The sequence below is a fragment of the Triticum urartu genome, chromosome 6, assembly GCF_003073215.2.
Source record: "Triticum urartu cultivar G1812 chromosome 6, Tu2.1, whole genome shotgun sequence".
NCBI lineage: Eukaryota > Viridiplantae > Streptophyta > Magnoliopsida > Poales > Poaceae > Triticum > Triticum urartu.
Window position 1 is genome coordinate 75830765 of NC_053027.1, and position 21981 is coordinate 75852745.

General features: G+C 43.2%; 3 protein-coding genes across 3 annotated transcripts; 1 reads left to right on the forward strand and 2 right to left on the reverse strand.

Moving 5' to 3' along the window:
* Nucleotides 1-292: 292 nt before the first annotated feature.
* LOC125514156 (protein ABC transporter 1, mitochondrial-like) lies at nt 293-5598 on the forward strand. Its single transcript, XM_048679431.1, has 8 exons — nt 293-930; nt 1064-1289; nt 1384-1536; nt 1670-1828; nt 3218-3377; nt 4375-4484; nt 4716-4832; nt 4925-5598. The coding sequence occupies exons 1-8, from the start codon at nt 374-376 to the stop codon at nt 5312-5314; spliced, it is 1872 nt and encodes a 623-aa protein (XP_048535388.1). The 5' UTR covers nt 293-373; the 3' UTR covers nt 5315-5598.
* Nucleotides 5599-7703: 2105 nt separating this feature from the next.
* LOC125516005 lies at nt 7704-10387 on the reverse strand. Its single transcript, XM_048681489.1, has 3 exons — nt 8985-10387; nt 8408-8509; nt 7704-8022 (listed from the first exon to the last, which is right to left on the reverse strand). The coding sequence occupies exons 1-2, from the start codon at nt 10335-10337 to the stop codon at nt 8411-8413; spliced, it is 1452 nt and encodes a 483-aa protein (XP_048537446.1). The 5' UTR covers nt 10338-10387; the 3' UTR covers nt 7704-8022; nt 8408-8410.
* A 1268-nt stretch (nt 10388-11655) lies between these two features.
* LOC125516140 (achilleol B synthase-like) lies at nt 11656-21218 on the reverse strand. The gene is made up of 18 exons (XM_048681616.1): nt 20920-21218; nt 20140-20337; nt 19686-19775; nt 19359-19550; nt 19154-19238; nt 18365-18531; nt 15331-15519; nt 15018-15131; nt 14534-14656; nt 14328-14450; nt 13957-14055; nt 13565-13621; nt 13160-13206; nt 12921-13064; nt 12654-12831; nt 12301-12381; nt 12133-12216; nt 11656-11969 (listed from the first exon to the last, which is right to left on the reverse strand). Exons 1-18 carry the CDS (start codon nt 21115-21117, stop codon nt 11817-11819), a joined length of 2322 nt encoding a protein of 773 aa, XP_048537573.1. The 5' UTR covers nt 21118-21218; the 3' UTR covers nt 11656-11816.
* Between the last annotated feature and the right edge of the window lie 763 nt (nt 21219-21981).

A 21981-nucleotide genomic window follows, 5' to 3' on the forward strand; every position in this document is an offset into this window, starting at 1 on the left:
CCTGTGACAGCACCGACGCGTCGCCGAAGTCGTCAATGATGCGGTTGGCCTTCGCTCACGCTCATCGATGATGACCAATAATATAGTCAGTTGGTGGTTATATGATATGAGAGACGTCTACAATCAACACTTGTGGCGGAAGAGTAGAAAATATCAACATGGGCTGTTGGATTAGAGATGGACGAGGCACAATCATTTGGAAATTATAAAACTTACATCTATGCCATCGATCTCCAATCCAACGGGTTGGATTATTTTTCGTCTTCTATTTTTCACCACAAGTCTGTTTCTGTTTTGCAAAATAGTCGTCCGCCCGAGGCTCCTCTTCTTGGTCCCGAAGCCATCCACGCGGACCGCGGCTCCTTCGCTCGCCATGGCGTCCAGAGATCTCCGGCGGCTGCTCGACGGCGCAGCCCTCGTCGCCCGCGAGGCCGCCAAGCGCTCTTCCGGCCCCGACGTCCTAAGGTCCGCCCTCCTCGCCGCCACCGACCTCGCGGGCCTCACCAGGGGCACCCCTCGCCGCCCGCAGCCCGTTCCCCTTCCCCACGATTCCCACCCCGAGGGGGCAGACTCATCTCGCCCCTCGTCGTCCTCCGTCGTGTACTTCTCCCACGACGACGCGCCGCCGCTCGAACCCTCATTGGAGCAGCAACCCCCGCCGCGAGAATCCCTCGACCCCGCCCAGGTGCGGGAGATCACCGGCACCCATTCAACCGCCGCAGCCGCAGCTGTGGCTGAACCCGAAGCCGTGGCGGTAGCTAGACCCCAAGACGAGGCGGTTCGTCCTGAGCTCTCACCGTCATCCACGCCCACGCCCACGCCCTCGCCCTCGCCTGCGCCCTCACCCTCGCCTGCGCCTGCGCTGGTGGAGAAGAGGCGCCGGCCAAGGGAGCGGAATGTTCCCTCCACACCGTTCACCCGAGCCCTCGGGTCAGTATGTTACACTTTGCAACGACACTGACTGAAAGAAATGTTTGCTGTTGTTTACTTGAATATATGTATGTGTGAATAGAATGCAGACTAAATCTTCTTCTTTCTCGATGATGTGCCAAAATTTTTTAAGGTTTGCAGGTCTGGGTGCTGGGCTCGCATGGGGAGGTCTACAGGAATCAGCCCGGCGGGTGATTTATGGTACACCTGTTGGGGATGGCAAGCAGTCAGCACTCTCGCCGTTCTTGTCCGACCAGAACGCTGAGCGTGTTGCCCTTGCCCTGTGTCGGATGCGGGGAGCGGCGCTCAAGGTGGGGCAGCTGCTGAGCATACAGGACGAATCGCTTGTGCCCCTGCCGGTATTATTTAAAGCTGATGCTGCAATATTTTGGGTTAGGCCTATTGTTATGTGCTTGTGATGTGCCACTGAATTTGTGTGCTGATTTTTTGTAGGTGTTGGCAGCTCTTGATATCGTTCGTCAAGGTGCTGATGTTATGCCGAGGAAGCAGCTGAATTCTGTCCTTGATGCCGAGCTTGGTCAAGATTGGCCCTCTAGGCTGAGGAGTTTCGACTATGAACCTTTGGCTGCAGCGAGTATCGGACAGGTTGGTCTGCCTGAGGCAACTCTCTTAGACTTCAAATAATTGCATACATAATTGAAGTTTTGAGTTTTGACGGTCATCAACATTTCAACACCCACTGAAGTTAATACACTGTTCGTTCCCTCTTTTTTATCAGGTCCATCGGGCGGTTTTGAAGGATGGTTCGGATGTTGTGATGAAAATACAATATCCTGGAGTTGCTGACAGTATAGAGAGTGATATCGAGAATGTTAGGCGACTCCTGACTTACACAAATCTCATTCCTAAAGGTCTTTTTCTTGATAGAGCTATAAAGGTAATTTGAAAATAAATTATAAAGCAACACAGATCATTCACTATCTTTTATCTTTTCTTATTTTACATATGCATACTATTTAAACAGATATATTTGTATCTCCAAACCATGTCTCTCAAAATAGTATTTGTTCTCAAATGATTGTTGATCTGTGCTTTGGTCCTGAGGTTGCACGGATAATTAACCAGAGGATAAGGCCGGCGGTGTGGGGTAGCCATGGTCGATGTGGTAGGCAGCAGGAGATTGAGAAACTAGAGAATTGGATTGGATCCAGAGAGCATATGGGAAGATAGATGTCACATGGTCGGTGATTTGTGGAAGGATTAAGGGAAGATGATTACTGTGGGCAGTAGGAGGATGTGGCCCTGGACCTCTACCGCTCTACAGCGCTATGCCAGCCATGATGGGGCTTCCGTGTAGCGAAGGCAGTGCTGGAGAAGGGAGAGGGATAGTTGAGATCTGTTTATTGCTTACCTGTAAAGAGCTAGAGGTAGTCATTATATAGCCCATGTACATGACTTGAGGCCTAAGTTCAGATCCTAACACACTTGGGAACAAACTCTAGAGAAGGATCCTACTCCCTCCATCCCATATTAACTGTCGCTCAAACGGATGTATCGAGCGTTTGAGCAACAGTAATATGGGACGGAGGGAGTACTAAATTAAAAGGATACAGATTAATTCTCTATTTATCTGCTGATGGCTGCACCAGGTGAAGCCCTCACCTGACAGAGGCTTATCTTATTGCCTGATCCAGAATGATACAATGGACATGCTTATGTAGCATCATGCAGGCCTCAATTAAACTAGGACTCTAACTTGCCAAGGACATGGATTGTACTTTCTAACTTAACCTATAATTCCTATGTCTGGGCCCCTCAAGCATTGGCTGCTCCTTGCTGAATCCAAGTTGATCTCTGCCTGTGCAGATAGTCAGATTCATTAAGCTGCCCCTGATCTTGTCTTGCTGGCCGGGCAGCTGCAACTCTTCCTTAACCTTATATTCCTGATCCCTTATGTGACTATCTTTGAACTACCTTGACATCACAACGATCGTACAGCAACATGTTACAATTGCTATGTGAAGTAGTGTACACAAGTGTATGCGAACACCATCTGGAGATGCTGTAGCCTATATGCGAAATGATCAACCCAGGCCATTCTTACTCAAATTTCAGCTATATCAAAACGAAATACGAAAACACTGAAGCCATGAAAAAAATTACTGCATTTATAGTCTTTCTCCGCACGTTTCATGATCTTATGAGTTCTGAACCGAAACAATGGTATTCTGAATTCCAAATAACTTTGGTTTCCAATATTGAGCTAAAATTGTTGCGAATTCATGGATGACAGAGCATAATTTCTTCCATTTTCATATTATAACAGGTTGCAAAGCTAGAGCTGGCAAGAGAATGTGATTATTTCTTAGAAGCAAGCAACCAGAAGCGTTACAAAGAGTTGCTCTCTGATAGTGAGGGCTATTACGTCCCTAAGGTGACTGATGAATTGTCGAGCAAAAAGGTGTTGACATCGGAGTTTGTTCCAGGTACTTTTGATTTTTCATTCTGCGTATTTTTGGTTTATGATGTTATAGTTTGTGATCTGTAATAATTTTTATAGTGATGACACTTTTCAATCCATGCCAATTTTGGTTTAATATGGTCACATAAATTGATAAAGGATTCCTATTCAATGAGAACTGTCGTTATATGCAAACGCTAAGCATTATATACTATTGCCAGACCAAGAATTTGAAGTAACCCCAAATACCGACATCTGAAAGCTTTTTTTAATATCATTTGATTCAGAGCATGAGCCACATCTATATGGCATTTCATACCGATAAATTGAAGTAACCATATGGCATTTTATATCTATATGGCGTTCCATATTTGTTCAATAGATAGTTCAATATTGGAAGACTCTTGACATCATTCCAGTAATAGGAATACTCCCACTTCATTATTTGTCCTTGGGAAATTTGAGCAATTTATGCTTGAATAATTACTATGTCGGCTAAGTGTCCAGTCGGTTTAACATTCAAGTGAAAATTTTGCTCTTTCTTATTGCTCCTGAGCTAAAATTTTCTTGGAGAACTGAGCTGAGTATTGAATAACCAATGTGGTTGCAAGTTATTGTGGATATGGATCCATACATTTCTTAAATAGCGGCAAGCATATAAACTGGAGTCCTGACAAACCAGATATGCTATGTTCTTAGTGTCCAATACTGCTACTGAAAGATATAACCCCACACTCAGCATAAAATCGGACTGCTAATGGAGTCCTAGCGAAGTTCAACCGCATTCTAACCATGCTGCCAGTGCTGCTGTGATGCACGTCGCTCCTGCTATCTGGTTCAGTGTCAACAACACAAGTCCTCATATTCTGTGTAAACTTCTGATTGACTCAAAGTTAATCGTTGTATCTTAGTGGGGACATGAGCACATCTTGTGTATTTTTTATGCTCCCTCTTCTCTGTGCAAACCACTTTCTTATGGCGGGGTCTTCTGACAACTACATCTGCATGTTGGTTTTGTACAGGAGTTCCTATCGATAAGGTGGCAGTACTAAGCCAGGAAACCCGCAATTATGTTGGATGTAAACTTCTCGAGCTTACGATAAAGGAGTTGTTTGTCTTCAGATTTATGCAGGCATGTGTTGCTTCTCATACCATTTGTTTAATCTCTAAATAATAAACATGGTAGACTTAGAGCTTGCTAGTTATATAGACTGCATTGGCATTAGAATTCTAGCAATATTCATTTCGTCATTTATGTTGCGGCTGATGAGAGTTCTAAATTTCATTCATCCAATCTACTTCCATGAGGTTAAACTGGATAGTGCAAACAAAAGGTTATAATCTCACGACTCTTTTTATGCAGACTGATCCAAATTGGAGTAATTTCCTTTATGATGATTCAGAAAAGCAATTTAATCTTATTGACTTTGGGGCAGCTCGTGAGTTCCCTAAAAAGTTTGTAGACAATTACCTATGTATGGTAAGCAATCAAAACTTATCCTCATATCCAATACAAAATCTGTGTGTTATTTACTGTATTCAAGATGGCCGTCTAAATTGTGGTTCTGCCAGGTAGTTGCCTGTGCAAATAGAGACAGAGCTGGCGTGTTAGAGATGTCCCGCAGACTGGGATTTCTAACAGGTGAGGAACCAGAGGTCATGCTGGATGCTCATGTCGAGGCCGCCTTCATCGTCGGGGTGCCATTCGCAACTCCTGGTGGTCATGATTTCCGTGCAAACAACATCACACACAGCGTTTCAAACCTTGGGGCTACCATGTTGAAGTACAGGCTGACTCCGCCTCCGGATGAAGTTTACAGCCTCCATAGAAAGCTGTCAGGCGCGTTCCTGGCCTGCATCAAGATTGGCGCAGTTGTCCCCTGCAGAGAGATGCTGTTCAAGGTTTACGAGCAGTACGATTTTAGTGATGATCACTCGGAAGTGTTGTCCAACACTGGATAAAACACGGGTAAGTGCGCCTTTACCCTCTTGTCCTGAAGTTGTCAAATAGTTACACAGGCTGGTTGCAGCTCATTTTTTGGAGAGCTTTGCAATCGGTTTCTCCCGAGCTAATAATGTGACAAATTATATTCTTCATGTCATGGAAATCGATGTGATTTTGTTTGGTTGGGTCCATTCAAGTTAGGCATTTTCATTGTAATGTGAGCGTGTGCTCTTTGTATACTATACTGTAATATGAGCTTTTGTCGAAGAAACTGAAATAAAACATGATGAGTTGCTGCGTTCGTCTGCTTCCACTAAGAAGTAAACAATGTATATAAAAACTGTGCTTGCTTTAGTTGTCACAAGACTATTCATTGACAGGCAATTTCATCCCAAGACTTGAGACAAATGGGATTAGATGGATTATCAATTTAGATACTTTGTGCACGGAATGTTTACCATACTTGTGAGTATAGATACAACATTTTGTTGAGGAGGATGCAAGACATGTAAGTAAACTGGAATGGAGGGGAAATCATATTTAATTAAAGCTAATCTCCCTGCATGAGATATAGCCTAATTGCTTGTAACAAGTTAATAGAGAACGGACGTTTGGCTCTCGGCCTTCATGGAGGCCTTTTTTTGAAAAAAAAATAATCAAACTTTCCGGTTTTAAAAAATTCTGAAAAAAAATTGTGCAAGTAAAGAAGGATGCTATGTGTATGTGTGTAAAATTTCAGGATGAAAAACGTTGAAATGCGACCTGTACAAAAAAGACAAATTTAGTATCATGTGTTAAAAAGTCCCAGATTTATCTTTTTTGCATAGCCCTCATTTCAACGTATTTTGCCCTTAAAATTTATACCATGTGTGTTATGCCTTCATGTATATCTGTGTTTTTTCAGAATTTTTTAAAACATAGAAAATATGAATTTTGACAAAATTAGAATTTTTTTCAAAACCGAGCTCCACGGAGCTCAGCCTCCAAAGACAATATTCGCAAGTTAATACAACTTTAAATTTATCAGTGAAATATGTATGGGGTCGATCTCTTTTTCTAGGGAAAACTGAGAGGTGACCACCATGCAAGGTGGAGAATCTATGCCATACCAGGAAAAATCTTTATTTTTTCTAATCATAAATCTAAAGAACCATTTTGTTGGGGTGGTATTAAAAATTCTACACCTAGTTTTAGAGCAATAACTTCTAGCATAACAAGCCAGCTAAAAAGCATGGAGGCTCGGAGCACTTGCGCTTGTGATTGATTCTCAGTATCAGAGCATAAACACATAATTAGAGTCTAAAAGAGCATTCAAACACATAATTAGAGTCTAAAGGCAAATCCAACAGGCTTCTTCACCATATGTCCAGATCAAAGAGGCCATTGAACGGGCTCCTCCATTTAAGCCCGGACAGTCTGTATCCGCTACTCCAGGCTCAAATGGAGTAGGGGGAGTCCAAACTTTCTGCCACACCGGCCCAAAACCAGCGTCTTTAGTAACCGGGTTTGGGAGCTTCGTGTCTGTTTTTCTTCTTCTTTCCTTTTCTATTTTTCTTTCCGGTTTACTGGTTTTGTTTCGGTTCTTTTTTCTGTTGTTTTTGTCTTTGCTGTTATTTCTCATCCATCCTTTAGTTTCATAATTCATTGTTTTGAAAAATCCATGTGAATTTGTGAACCTTCTTTTAGAATTCATGTTTTTTTCCTTAAATTCATGCACTCTTTCAAATCCATGAAAATTTTCAAATTGATGAACCTATTCAAATTCAATTCGCGAACTTTGAAAATCCGCTAACATTTTTGAAAGCATGAACTTTTTAGAATCCATAAAAATCCAGGGAGTCAGTTTTTTTTTACTCTGAACCATTAGCAAGCGAGCGAGGGACCGAGCGAGGGCGCTAAAGGGTTGGCCCAAGTGCGGCTATTCGGTGCTTAACCGGGCCGGCCTGGTTGTTCGTTAGCCCGTTGCTTGAACGTCTCCAGGATGTTTTCTGGACCTTCCCGTGCTTACATGGGATCATACAATTTTCTCAAAAAGAAAAAAAAGATGGGATCATACAACCATATCTATGAACTGCCTTGTAAAAAATGGTTGAATTCAGGCATTCAACACTCATATGTGCAGCATATGAGAAAATTGAGTTGACCAAGAGTGGACCCGAGGCGAGACAGACTACCTCAGCTCGGTAGTGCGAACGGACGCAATACAAGGCTTAGGTTTGGCTCTGGTTTGTTGCAGGATCAAGGCCATCTCCATTTACTCATGAGGCAGAAGATAGAAGGCATCATCAAGCAGCAGGAATTCAGAGCACCAACATAACTACTTCGTAGACAAGATAGTCCACAGAGCAAATCATCAAGAATTAACAAGCAGAGGCAAGACTAGACATATATCAACCCAGCAATCCAGGATGCACAACACCAGCACTGCTGGTCCAGCAGCAACAAGGCTCGCAGCTTCGAATTACCATGCTGTTCATAATCTGACCATTACAACCATCTAAAGTACCAAGGTCCAAGAAGGTTCAAAAGTAGATCCGAAATTCCAAAATACTGCATGCGCAAAAGGCACATTAAGATAAAAGGAGGACATCGGGCTCCCAAGATAGCCACAGCCAGTAGGACATAAGGATTTCAACCTTCAAGGTATCGCCATACATATTGCTTGAGTCATCAACCAGCATCGCCAAAACACCCCACAGCTATCTCACCGAGTCTCTAAGTGATCCTACAAGAACAAGATAAAGAAGTGGAAACATTCATCATTCATCAGTATAGTGCATTGGAAATCTGAGTCAAGTCTAGCATCTGATCCTGCAATGTTTAAATACGAGTCGAATTTAAAAGCTAGGAATGGCAGGCTTTCGAGCATCCAAAAGGGTACCATCCAAATGCAGAAATGCTAGCAGCGTCGAATCACCACGAAAAGGTAAGGCGGCTAAAAAATCATCTCAGGCGCATTCTTCAAAATTTGGAGATGCAGAGGCTATAGAAAGCTAGCAGGTCAATGGAATCAACATTTACAATTTCTAATGAAGGTGCACGCCCGTATCCCATTATGCAAATCATCCAACTTCTGAAATTTACAGCCTTCAGTCCACAACGTTAATTACCTATTATGCTTTGGGAACCGATGCAGGCTCTGTTGGGCCACCTCCAGCATTCACATCGCTTCCTTCGGAGCTTGGGGTAGACAGAGCTAGATCATTGGGGCCCTAAAGAATTTAAAGCTTATGTAAGTATTGTGATCATCCCAAAACAAGTAGTCTGTTTCTACTCGGTATTAAAACACGCAAAGCCACCGATGTTGCCCCAATAGACAGTTGGACACACAGTGCGGTAAGCGGACAGCAGAATGGAACCCAACATAAAGAAGTATACGAGAATGCTCGTAACAATAGTAACGCTGAAAGAGTGGAAGGTTTTCCACTTTTTGAAAGAAAGCAGTTATAAGCCTAGAGAATACCATTTACATATATCTGTAACTACTTCATCCATGGCTGCCTTGACATGACTAATTTTAAATTTCTTCATAATTGCAAAACGGGAATGATGTACAGTATGAGTGGGTTAGCAGATTCCCACAACAATCCACTAAATAGTAAATAAAAATTGCATATAATCCAGGTTTCAAACGTAGAAAGAAACTATATACCAGCAACATTTTCACATGCATATATATGGGCTCACCTTATCATGTACTCCTACCAAAGAAGGAGGCCATGCCATGACGTAGGGATGGAGCTTGTGATCATACTCACAGATCTTTTTCAGCTCCGCTGTCTCGAGACAAAAGGATAGGAGCAGCTGAGGAACTTCAGTATACCCGTCATAGGCAGTGCGCAGGTACACGATTCCATCGGTAACATCCATAACGTGCACAACGACATAAGAATCGTCTTCAATCTCAGTGAGCCAACGGATCGTTTTGAGTTTGAACTCCTGGTCCAGCTTCCACCTCTCGACACCGTCGTATTCATCGGGTCTCCAGAAAAAAACCAGGAGCTCACAGCCACCCCACGGATCCGGGGACACGATGCAGGGCCTCCCATCCTTGGTATTACCAAGCACAAAATCACAATCACGGTTACTGCCTTCTTCCACCGCCAAGAGCGGCGGCAGTTCCATTCTAGAGAATTCCAGCGTCGCGGTGTCGAGCACGGTGATGTAGAGTCTCCCTGGGTGTGTCCAGTAGAGGGATCCGTTCACCATCTTGCCGGTGGCTCCCACTGCTCCTGGAATCAAAGGCTCAGGGAAAATCTGCCACCCAATCTCGGTGCTCCCCGGCGAGATGACGCCGACGGAGGCGTAAAGGTAGCCACAGTAGAAACAAACCACACGGGGCGGCGAGCCGGGGTGCTCTTCGGAGGAGGAGATTATGTGGAACTGAAAGGTCAAGGCGCTTTTGAAGATGCCCGGCGGCGAGGGGAAGAGATGCAGCGCCCGCGTGAGAGGGTTGTAGGCGGCGATCTGCCTGGCCCTCCGGTTGAAGAGGACGACGTAGCCGTCGCTGCATCGCTCGATCTCCCACACCGGAGAGGGATCCTCCTCCTCCTTCTCATCTTCTTCGTCGCTGTCCTCCTCGTCTTCGTTGTTCTCAACTTCTTCGTCGCTGCCCCCCTCCGCCTCCGCCTCGTTGCTGTCCTCGTCTTGGTCGCCGCAGTCTTCATTGTCGCCGTCTGGGTTCGGGAGGCCGTTGAGGGCGAAATCGCCGCCGCGGACAGCGGCGGCGAAGTCCCGGTCGGAGCGGCGGTGGCGGGCGTCGAAGGAAGGGACGCTGGGCTCCCATTTTTCGATAAGGCGTTGGATGAAGAGGCCGACGAAGGGAGACGGGTGGAGATCCCGGAAGCGGCGGCGGAAGGCAGGGGACGAGCGGACGGCCCGGAGGAAGGCGTGGCAGGTGAGCGCGGCGCGGACGAGGCTCGGGAGCGCGGGGAGGCGGATGAACACCTCGCGGAGGAGATCGTCGTCGAGATCTTGTATGGTGGTGGGAACGGCCGAGGGGCATTTCGCCGGCGGCGGCGGCGGCGGCGCCGATGCCATCGCTGGAGACCTAGCGAGTAGTGGGGGTCTGGGGGAAGCCGAATGGGTTGTCTCGTGTCGACGGAAAGAACTCCCGAATGACTTTTATCCACCAAAGGATACGACCCAGGTCCGTCGGGGAGGCTGCGTGGGCTGCGTGGGCTGACCATCTCGTCTCTCTAACTGCGACAAACCTGGACCAGCCCAGTTAGAGGTAGCTCGTTTTTTTTTCCTGTTTTCCTTTTACTTTATTTTATTCTAGTTTATTTTCATTTTCGTTTTTATGTTCACCTATTTGAAAAAATGATTATGTTATAACAAAGTACTCACTATTTTTAAATGTTAGTATAATTTTATAAGGTATTTAAACATGTCCAATGTGTACCTTAAAAATGTTCACGTGTAAAAAATTATAATTATACAATAATATGTGTCTATTCATAAAAAAATTAGTTATCTAGTATAAAACATAAATATTCACATTTTTGTGCACATATTTTTAAAAATTATTTAATGAAGATGTAAAATTTAAAAACTGTGTAAAAATACCCAAGATGTATTAAAATATATATATAACATGTATTTCATTTTTTAACATATATATATATATATAAATTTCAATGTATATTTGAAAAAATGTTAATGCATAAAGAAATGTGTGTGTGTTTGTCAGAAAAAAAGTTCACATTTCCTTTTAAAAAACAACGAGTTGAAACCATTTCCTTTTTTAGGGTTCCTAGAGAGAGGAGATCGGGAGGCGACTTGCATCCCATTGAGCCGCCGGCACCGCCATGGGTTCCCCTGGTCTCCGCCGGCCGATGCGATGGCAGGGAGGTTGAGGAACCTCAGATCATGTCCCGGTCCGTGTCTCATAGGGTCTTCGTCGTCGGTGAAGTTGGAGCAGCGGTGGTGATAGGAATAATTATTTCTCAGCTTTCTCTATGTTGATCTCCTTCCTTGGAGTGGCATCAAGGAGCCGGAGCATAGTGTTGATCGTCGAACAGTTGGTCTGGCGTGTTTAGCGTTTGTTCACGGCAACATAGTCCTACGGAGAGGGTGGTGTTGCAGCGTGTTTTTCTCCAGTTCCATCTCTGTCCAATGAGTCTCAGCCAGATACGGCTACATAAAAGAACTTGTGAGATTTGTGTCCCCCTCCTCCGTCTGGCTGGGGTTGGGATTGCTCACTACAGGAGGTACATAGTCTTTGCGCTTGAACAGACCTTCAAGCCAGGGCTTTGGCTGTTCGAAATTTTCCTTACATGCCTTTTGCACAACAATGTCAACTGAATATATGATGTACTATGTCATCCATGCTTCTTCCACAACGAGGTCAACTGTATGAAATGCATTCGAAGGACACATCATCGAGTTTTTTTTATGGGCATCAAACTTATTTGTAGCTTTACAATTACAGTCTAGTGTCATAGTATTACAGTATGTGTTTATAGCTATAAATAATGAAATTGTTTACATAAAGACCTCAAGTGTTCCTGACACATGTCAGACGCGTGTTCCGCACGACGATGGCGCACGCCTGCCTGTGCTTTTCGAGCAAAGGCGGCGCCGGTACTCCCCGAGAGCCCAGATGGGGAACAGGTTGCGGTAGTTGGGGTAATTGAAGAAAAGGGAGCAGTTGAAGCATCCGACGTGTTCCTATCATCGAAACGCAAGCATAGTCAGGTTAGCCAGTATGTATAATCTGATCTTAACACATGATATAATAGGACTTTTATGGAGTATACCAACACCGAATTGTACCAGTTAAGTTTATTCATGAAAAAGTAACGTTGCAAGCACAAATGAAAAGGGAACTTACTTGCTGTGGAAATTCTCCTGTATCCATCTGCATATTGATCAACACCTTCGCAGCACGGTGAAGTGGTGCTGGATCTCGTTCCATCTGGTATTCAGTAAGGAAATCATGTAAGCTTGATAAAACAGTGTATTCCTCTCACAGTTGAATTAAACAATGTACAAAACATACCTGTCCGGCATATATTAAGGTCAACATTGCCCAAGCAGTATTCACTGCATGAGCACGGTCACCTTCAATGTTGACATATACCTGTTTAATTTTAGATCACAGTAAATATAGGTTGAAACAAAAAAAACCAAAATTTATTAAATAGAATTACAACGGGAGAAGCACTTGTTTCTTATGAAATGGATTGAGAACGTCCTAAGAATAGAAGGTCCATATATCGCTAACTGATTTCGTTCGCATGCTAACGAAGCAGATTTTTACCATATTGCATTTTTTATATATTAGAATTTGCAAGGGGCAAGTAATGCTTCCAATAAACGAGAAACCGTAAGCAATAGTATCTAGATGTTTACCTTTGTTTCATTAGATACGTGACTTTCTCCCCATCCACCAGTACTGAGCTGCTTTGATAATATGAAGTGACATCCTTTCCTGATGGAAGAACTGCTCTCGTATGTTCTTCCAGCAGCAACTAATGCTTTAACCGAAAAGAAGGCCCCATAGGTGAAACACACACCCCAAGTGCCTAACCTGCGAAAGTAATAATTGCGTTATGAATTGTTGAAGTAGAAGTGAAGTTTTCTATAAGGTAAGTCAGGAAATGCGGCCTTCTGACAAACCATGAACCGTCTTCTCCTTGTCTGCTCTCAATGAATGTTGCTGCATCTCTGATACATTTTTCTATCTCCTTAGTACGGTAACCATAATGTAGTTCTTTGAACAGCATAAGAGCTTGAAGCACCGAGGAAGTGCATTCTGGATATCTGCCATGTTTTATCATACACCATTAGTTTGTTTCTCAAGTTAAAAGAAAAAGGGGCTTGGAGAAGAATTTTCCAAACAACACGGTATCACTTACGGATGATCGACAATCATGTTTGGAAAACTCTCGCAAGGATTGAGGATCTGGATTACCAAAAGCAGAAAACCATGTAAGAGCATGGCTAAAAAAACTTGGAATATGAGTTCCGCTCGGGTAATTCTGGAAATATCAGACTATCAAAACATATAGGAGTCAATAAATAATTAAGATCTGAACATTCATAATGATAGGAGTATTTCTAAAGTATTTTAATCCTGAGATGCAAATCTCTCAACACTAAAAAAAATAAAAATATAATCAACCAGTAATGAGTTAAAAATATGGTAAACTGAAGATATCATATTGTATATCTAAAAAGCAACAATCGAGTTCTCATAAATATTAATTGTTCACTCTCAATTTAATAAATCAGAAAAAAATTAGCAGCCTGTAAAAACTCACCTCTATCCAAGTCGAAGTTCTTTTACATTCATATGTGGAAAAGGTCCCATCTTTATTCTACAACCAAAAATGATTCGCTGTTAACCAGGTGACCTTCACAGCTTAGAAAAATCCGAAAAAATAGCAAAAAATTAAACATCGGCAACATGCATAGTTTTATTTGACATCAATTACTAAATCTATTGACTGACTGCTGAAAGGAGCTGCAAAATTGTGCAAACAGTATGAATGTTGACTTCACCACATTCATAAACTAAAGTTGGCAAAACATTTCAGATGCATTTTTCCCAGTGTAAGTTTGGGGGGACAGATCCATATTCATGGAAATATGAACGAATGCTTGGAAATTGCACAATCATGTTACATGGCTTAATTTTTTTGAGAATTCTTACCACAAAAGATAAAAGGCAATCAACAGCATCATGCACCCTTTCTCTTTCTATTGGATCGCCAACGATGTTCCTAGAGATCTTTGAGAGCAGCAGCACAGCCTGAAAATCAAATAATGTAAGACTTTCTTGTATAGACAAAATAAAAACAATACAGGATACCGTTGGTTGGTTGTAAGGGTTTCATTAATTTAAAGCCGGGCGCCAACCTCTTTTCTAAAAAAAGAGGATCGACAACTGAACCAAGGGAACACTGTACAAGTGTATGCCTTTGCTGGATGTAAATTCATTTATTAAGATTAGGTTATATAATAGCACTTACTACTTGATTAATAACTAATTTCACATGTTGATATTAACAGGAGAAAAATGACCTTAAGTGCTTCTGCGGTAGTGTCAGATACAGTCCATCCATTGTCTGCACTTGAAAGAGTCCATGAACCCTTCGATCTGTGGCGATGTGAATAACTTTGGTCGCCAGGATGATTCCAAAGAACCTTCAGGTATGGACATGCACACTGTTTTAGATTACATTATGTAACTTTATCAATTGAAATAACTATGAGGAACAAAAAAGAACCTGCGATTTTTTCATGAATGCATTGGCTCTCTCGAGAGTTGGGCCATACTCACTCACAAGACCTGTAGCGCAATATGCTTGAATAATGAATGATGTCTCCCAGTTCTGAACACCATCATATACCTATCCTTGACATAATAGAAAATTATACATACTTTCACTTTCTCTTCAGAAAAGAATAGCAATTTTCTGAAACAATGAAAGGCATGTTGTATTGTAAACAAAGGTCTACATGATTTAACCATGCACCAAATATCAAAGTTATTATGAAAAATTAACTCATAATTTAACCATGCACTTCCGAGCTGAAAACATGATTCTAGTTTGACAGCAGTAGTGCACCCACAAATCATCCAATCACGGCTAAAAGTGCTGAAAATATATTCTCTTCTTATACTAGACTTAAGTACCTAACGTAAACAAAAAACAGGGAAACAGACTTGAAAGTACCTACAAGTGCATGAAAACTGAAATGTCATCATACCTGCGCCTTCATGCCATCTTCCGAGATCCACAGGAAATCAGGTACCCTCGCAAGATGCCGCTTGAACGCTTCCGAATTTGGATCTTCGGCCCAGCAGCAGACCATGTTCAGAGCCTAAACATCACAAAGAAAAACATAATAAGTGAGTTTGATATCAAGCCCCTGAGTCTAGGGTCTAGGCAAATATTTTTTTTTTGTCATGATGCCCACATTTCATACTTCTCAATTCTTATTTATTCGAGGGTTCGTATGTACTGAGTGACTCTAGGTCTATTCAGATGCAGCTTCAAGAATAAAGCAGACGACGCATTACCTTGTTGACGGAGCATATGCAGAGGTACTGCGTGTTGTCGTCCTCGTAGTGGATGTGCTCCATGAGGTTCTTCAGAGCCCTGTCCCTGAGCTTGTTGATCGGCCAGCTGCTCAGCACCGGCTCCACGCACTTGTAGAGTGAGGTCCAGACGGCGTTCTGCAGCGTTGTGCGTGGGCACACAAGGTCCTCCTGAAATTAAGCAGAAAAAGATGATTAAACACCATGTAATTGAGTAGTGAATTCGTGGTTTGGTGGTGCTTTGTGCTTTCTCCCCCTGTGTTGGTTTCCACGAGCAGCAGAAAAAATAATCAAATTAAAAGTGTGCTGCTAATTCCACGATTGAGCGAAGCAAACCTAGAAGGAACTATGCCCAACTTTTTCTCCGGCGAGCGGCAACCTGAAAGAATCAGCCTCCATTTTGCTTTTGCATGTTGGTGTCGGAGAGAGAGAGAGAAAGAAAGAAGGGTGGTGGTGCTGGCGAAGGCGCGCAGGAAGAGGCCGGTGATGTGCCGTCGGCTGCTCGGAGCCACTGCGTACTGCGGTCGTCTCCGCCTGCGCCGGCGCCGCCGCCGCTTTACTCAGTTGCGGCCAGAGCTCTTTTTTGTTTTTGTTTTTTGCGTCAAACAGGCACAGAATCGCACAGGAGCCACGAGCGAGCAACCAAACGGGCCGGCCTATTTAGGTTTTGGGAACCTTTCAGAATGTTCCGGGCCGGTTTTATTGGTTTGTTCTTTTTTCTATTTTCTGGTGCTTCTTTTACTTGTTTTATTTTTTTCCTTTAAAAAAATATTTTTCCCAAAAAATCTTCAATTTCAAAAATCATTTCAAATTTAAAAGAAATTCATGTTTCAAATATTGTTCAGAATTTCAAAAGGCATTCCAGTTCCAAAACATCTTCGTAAATTCTAAAAAAGATAGCACTTTCTATATGTTTGGAATTTTTTAGAAAATATTCGTATTTAATAATAATAATTTTTAAAAAAATTTGTTTATAAAACATGTTCACATTTAAAATTTTGTTCCAAATTCAAAATGTTCTCTTTTAAAAAAAATCCAAACTAAAATAAAGTTGTTTACTACAGTCCATGCATGGGCCAACCCACCAAGACTACCCCTGTGCGGCAACCCTCCTATTTGCGAAATCACTAATTAAGAAGTACTCGTTGTAAAGATCACTCCAATTCCCCTAGTTGCGACAAGTGCTGCACATGCAGCGCGTCACTTGTCGCAACCTGGGAGTTTTCTTTTTTTTCATAGATTCGTTTATTCAAAACGTTTTATCTCTCAAACCGTGCGTCCAAATCTCGAACCGCTTTCACCATTGGATTCCTCGCGTCAAGATCTTCAAAACTAGATCCCATGTTGATAAGTTTTGACGAACTTTTTTTTCATGAAAAAAACCGAACGAAAAAAACCGAACCGGGAGCATAGGTTTTTTCCCTTTCAGAAAGAGGCACGCCCGTGCCTCTCACGAAATCACAACCGTACCTCTCGCGGAAGCAAAACCATGACTCTCGCGGAAAAAAAGAGAAAAAAATTATTTTTTTCGTTTCCGAGGAGGCACGACCGTGACTCTCGTGAAAGCACAACCGTGACTTTTGTGGAAGCAAAACCGTGACTCCTCGTGAAATCACAACCGTGACTTTTGCGGAAGCAAAACCGTGACTCTCGCAAAAGGAAAAAAATAGAAAACGTGTTTTTCCCCTTTTCGAGAGGCACGGCCGTGACTCTCGCGAAAGCACAACCATACTTCTCGCAGAGGCAAAACCGTGACTCTCGCGAAAGCACAATCATGCTTCTCGCAGAAGCAAAACCGTGACTCGCGAAAGAATAAAGAAACAAAAAACGCGTTTTTTTTCCGTTTCCGAGAGGCACGGCCGTGCCTCCCGCGGAAGCAAAAACCGTGACTCTCGCGAAAGAAAAAAAAACAAAAAACACATTTTTTTCGTTTTCGAGAAGCACAGCCGTGACTCTCGCGAAAGCAAAACCGTGTCTCTTGCGGAAGCAAGACCGTGACTCTCATGAAAGAAAAAAAAACACGTTTTTCGCACAAAATGTTTTTTTCAATTTTTTTTATTGAAAAGCTAAGAAAGACCAGTGGAAAACCAAAACGTCGAAAAAAATAAGAAAAAACGTTTAAAAAGCCGAAAACGCGTGCAGAAAAATAAAAATTAAATTAAATTTGGAGGGAGCGCCCAGAGCGCGACACGTGACGAATGCCTGAGAGCGCGCCAAATGGCGTTGATCGTTGCAACACTCCTGAAGGAGCGCTTGTTACCTAATTGCTCTCTCCTATTTGCGTCAAATAGGTTGCGTCAAATAAGAGGTCCCCTAACAAAAAGCTCAGACCATTTATAATAGGAGGCTAGGGTTATCAGTTGGCCCCAGTGTTTTGCAAAACCAGGCCTGGCTATTCCTACCTAAATGTTGTTCCTTTTTTCCCTTCAAAAAAGAGTTTTAACTATTTTACTTCATCCACGCCTCCTGAAAAGAAGGCGTGTAAACTTTCTCTGAAGCTAAAACAATGCAAAATTTAACCAAGTATGTAAAAAATAATATCAACCATCACAATACTTATGATTGTAGTTAAGGGTAGGTTCGATGTTTATTTCTAGGTTATTTTGGCGTGGACAATAGTAGCGACCCATATAATCATGTCCTAGCCTCTCCATCTACATGTTGGTCTTAATTACTTGGTTTGATTGTCGATGGCAAGGTAGTTAAAACAGTGCCTTGTGGTTGATTATCTAGAATACCGGTTTCGCAAGATGATGTTGTCACGAGGCTTTGTTCGTCGGATTCCTTTCATCTTAGCTTTCGTACATGGCCAGTCAGAGTGGTGAACGATATATGCCATATATCATCGACCTTATGTTCTCATTTTCACGGTGGAATTTTATGGTGGTTATCAACAAACCTTGATCTTGATCTTGATGTGGAGACAATTGTTCTTCCACTTTGATCCAGTTTTATGTTTCATTCTCTCAAAAAAGCAAGCAAGCAAAGGTTATGATCGTCTAGGAACTGAACGAACCTTGGCGCATGCATTGCGTGACATGCCCCAGTCGATCTTGTCGTACGGCACGTCGTAGATCTCCTCCCTTATCGCCAGGATCGTAGGCGTAATGGGCCCAACGAATTTCCTCCCGTAGAGATAAGCCATAGGCAGGGAGACCATACGGCACAGGCACCAGAATTTCCCTACGCAACATGTGAAGACTTTAATCAGTGCTTTCCTCCTGAGGCACACAAACTATAGACAGCACACACGTTATATACGTGTGTGCAAAGAGAGCTTTGGCTTAGTGGTTGGACATGTGATTGTGCAGCCTAACGACCCGAATTCAATTTCTAAAATTGACAGGTGATGCACAGGGATTTTCCCTCATTTATTATGGATCAAGTTTGATATGTGATGGAACCACTCATCCCAAAATATCGTCATACTCATTTAATTTTTTTTCTGAGGACCATGTTTATTTTGGTACTCATACTAAAATGGCCGTATGCATCCTTAGTCGGTGCAGAGGTCGGGGAAGTGAAATTCTGACTCGTGGCAGATGGCTGCGGCGGCCTTATACCCGTCCTGGTAGGAGTGCACCGGACTGGCATCGTCCAGATGCAAAGGCCGGGGGTCATCCTCCTTTTTTTAAAAAAAATATATGTGTGTGTCCATACACCTAAAAAAAGTATGTATGTGTGTGTCCTCTACAACTACAAGTACGTGCTGGAAAAAAATACTTCGACTATATAGTATGCATCAAATGATGGAAAACTGCGTGAAAAACCTAGCATCAAAAGATGGAACCGGGCGATGCGATACCTGGATGAAACGGGAGAAATTGCGGTGCAAGCCATAGTTCGGGGAAGATCGGGTTGTTCCCGGACCAGTCATACATCCCAAGTATCTGCAACAGTTAATTCAAACTCAAGTAGATTGCTTGACACATTAATCTGACCAAGTATATTATTGCTCCAAGATTATGTATGTGTTGGGGTAATATCCATGAATGAATATACAAACGTACCGAGAGCCATATCTTCCCCCACTGTGGCACAAGAGTAGCGCTGCCGTGGGACGATATCCAGCCACGCCCCTTAGCCAACGCCGTGTTGCCATCTAGCTCCTCTCCGAGGAGCCTTAGAGTGATGTAGTTTGAGCATGTACCAAACATGCTGCTCGACCCTAAAATTAGGCTGCCCCATCCCCCATCTTCGTTCTACAAAAAACAAAAGGACAAAGGGAGAAAATATATGAAAGACGGGTGTGTGAGAAAAAAAAGTCGCATAATTGAAGAATAAATCTCCCAGCCTCTACAGCCAAAATTGCAATATGAAAGTGCATGATGCCGTGCCTGATGATTGTAGATGTAGCGGCATATCTCTCGTCGATGTTCCGCGGTCACCACAGTGTTGAGTGATCTGGTGACATAGAGGGCAAATATCTGCAAGTGCACACGGCAACAAAAATCAGTGAGAATCTTCAGTAGAAAGTATAAATACGATATATTTTCCCCTATTTCTTAGATATCTAAGAAGTAACTATTTTCAAGTTACCGTCAACAACCATGTAATTTAAACACACGATTCATGCAAAAAGAATTTTATTTTGACCGGAAGGCTATCAATGTTGATTAAGAAATAAGAGTTCCTAAATTAACTGGTCTATTTCTTTTGAGAAATAAGAATTCCTAAGTTAACCGGCCTTCTTTTTAGGAACAAGTTAACTGGTCTATAGTCACTCCGAGATATGTACACAGTTTTATTTTGGCCAGAGTATAAAATACTCATAATAATTATTTTACATACCAAACCAGGCATGACGAACATTATCCCGCTGAAGTCCCCGGGCCAACAGCCGTCATCCGATTGCAGCGAAGAGAACTGATCGAGGGCTCGCCTCAGCGACACCAGCAAGGTGTCCTCAGTGACCTCGTCTTTCTCCTCGAGCTTCTCCATTGGCGGTAGACGACGGTCCCTCCCTTGATGTTTGTTCTCTTTTGAACACTGCAAATATTAGGTTAAATTTAGTTTGTTGAGTTGTGGGTGTCACGTATACTTGCAACACAAATTAAAGCTAAAGTAACATGTCAGTCTTGAAAAATGGAGTGTCAGAAGGCTTGTTGGCTGGCCCAATGAGGCAATAACTCCCAACTTTCTAGATAGGTACAAGGTTGGTAGATCGGCACATTCAAGTCATGAATGGAAATCGTACCTTGGAATCGTGGGTCCAAATAATGAAATAATTGGGTCCCAAACCTGTACACTACTAGAGTAACTGCCACTGCTTCTGGGCGTACAGAAATGTTATGCTAGGACGACCATGCAAGAACTTCACAGAAAAGAGCATAGCCATTGTAGACGAATTATATAATACTTCCTCCGTAAAGAAATATCAAAACGTTTAGAACGTTTAGATCAATAAAATAGTATTCTAAACACTTTTATATTTGTTTATAGAGGGAGTACTCCCTTTGTAAACAGCATGGCCATCATACTTCATTCAGGATTCAGCATAACCATCGTTCTCCAAAGAAGTGATCGGCTACTCGCTGTACACTTAACGAATACAGTAGTATGCATGCATACCTGCAAGCGCATGAGGAGGTCGGCGGACTCTCTGCGCCGGAACCGGCCGTCGGTGAACTCCTGACGCACCCTCTCCACCTCGGCGCGCTCCTCCGGCGTGCCGGCGCTGGCGTCGAACTCCCACACCGCGCGGCCGAGGAAGCCGTTGGTGGACCGCAGCCACGGCCCGCCGCCCTCCCCGACCTTCAGCCTCCACATGCCGGCGGCCGCTCCCGACAACTACGCACTCACTCAGCTTGTCTCTCGCTGGTCGGTCGGAACGGAAAGCCTGGCTCTGTGGTAGTATCAGCTGAGCTGGGCGTGCTTAAAAAGAGGAGGAGATTGGCGGCAACCGCTGCCACATGCATGGCTCGTTGGCAATGTTTAATAATTGGTAGACGCACAACTGCACCATGCACTAGAGATCGATGGTACGTGTAACAACCAACGGCCGTGTTTAACATGCGGTTGATAAACATAGTCTTATTTTAAACCTTACATGTAATTTAAAAATGACAATAGCAATGTGTCTACAATGAATTACCTCTTAGCCTTATCTAAAATAATTAGTTATTCCTAAAAACATGATCAGGCGTATTGTGCTAAAAAATCATCCTTTAAATAAGAGAAGACAAGTCTTTGCTTATGAATTCTCTCTCCCCCACCTCATAATTCATCATATATGACACTTCTAATATAGCACTATTGTACATGACCTAAGGTGTGTGGCGAAATCATTTCTTCAGTATTTCTTTTCCAGGATCTCAAGAATCCCTGGCTCATGGTCGACTGCTTAGATCTTTTTTTTGAGGGGTCGGCCGCTTAGATCAGCAGGTATAACAACACCTGCATGTCGGCTTTGTCAAGGCGGATCCATCCCAAAATGGAACCAAATTGAGTACTTCTCTGCATCGACCGAATTCCTCCCGCCGCCGCGCAGCCACCCACCCTCTTCTTGCTAACTGTCCTTGCCCGCCTTCACTGATGTCATCCTAACGATCATGTCCGCCTCCATTGGCACGGATGATGCCTCGGCGGAATCAGTCGGGCTCCCCGGATTGGCTTTGGATCCTTGCAAGGCGG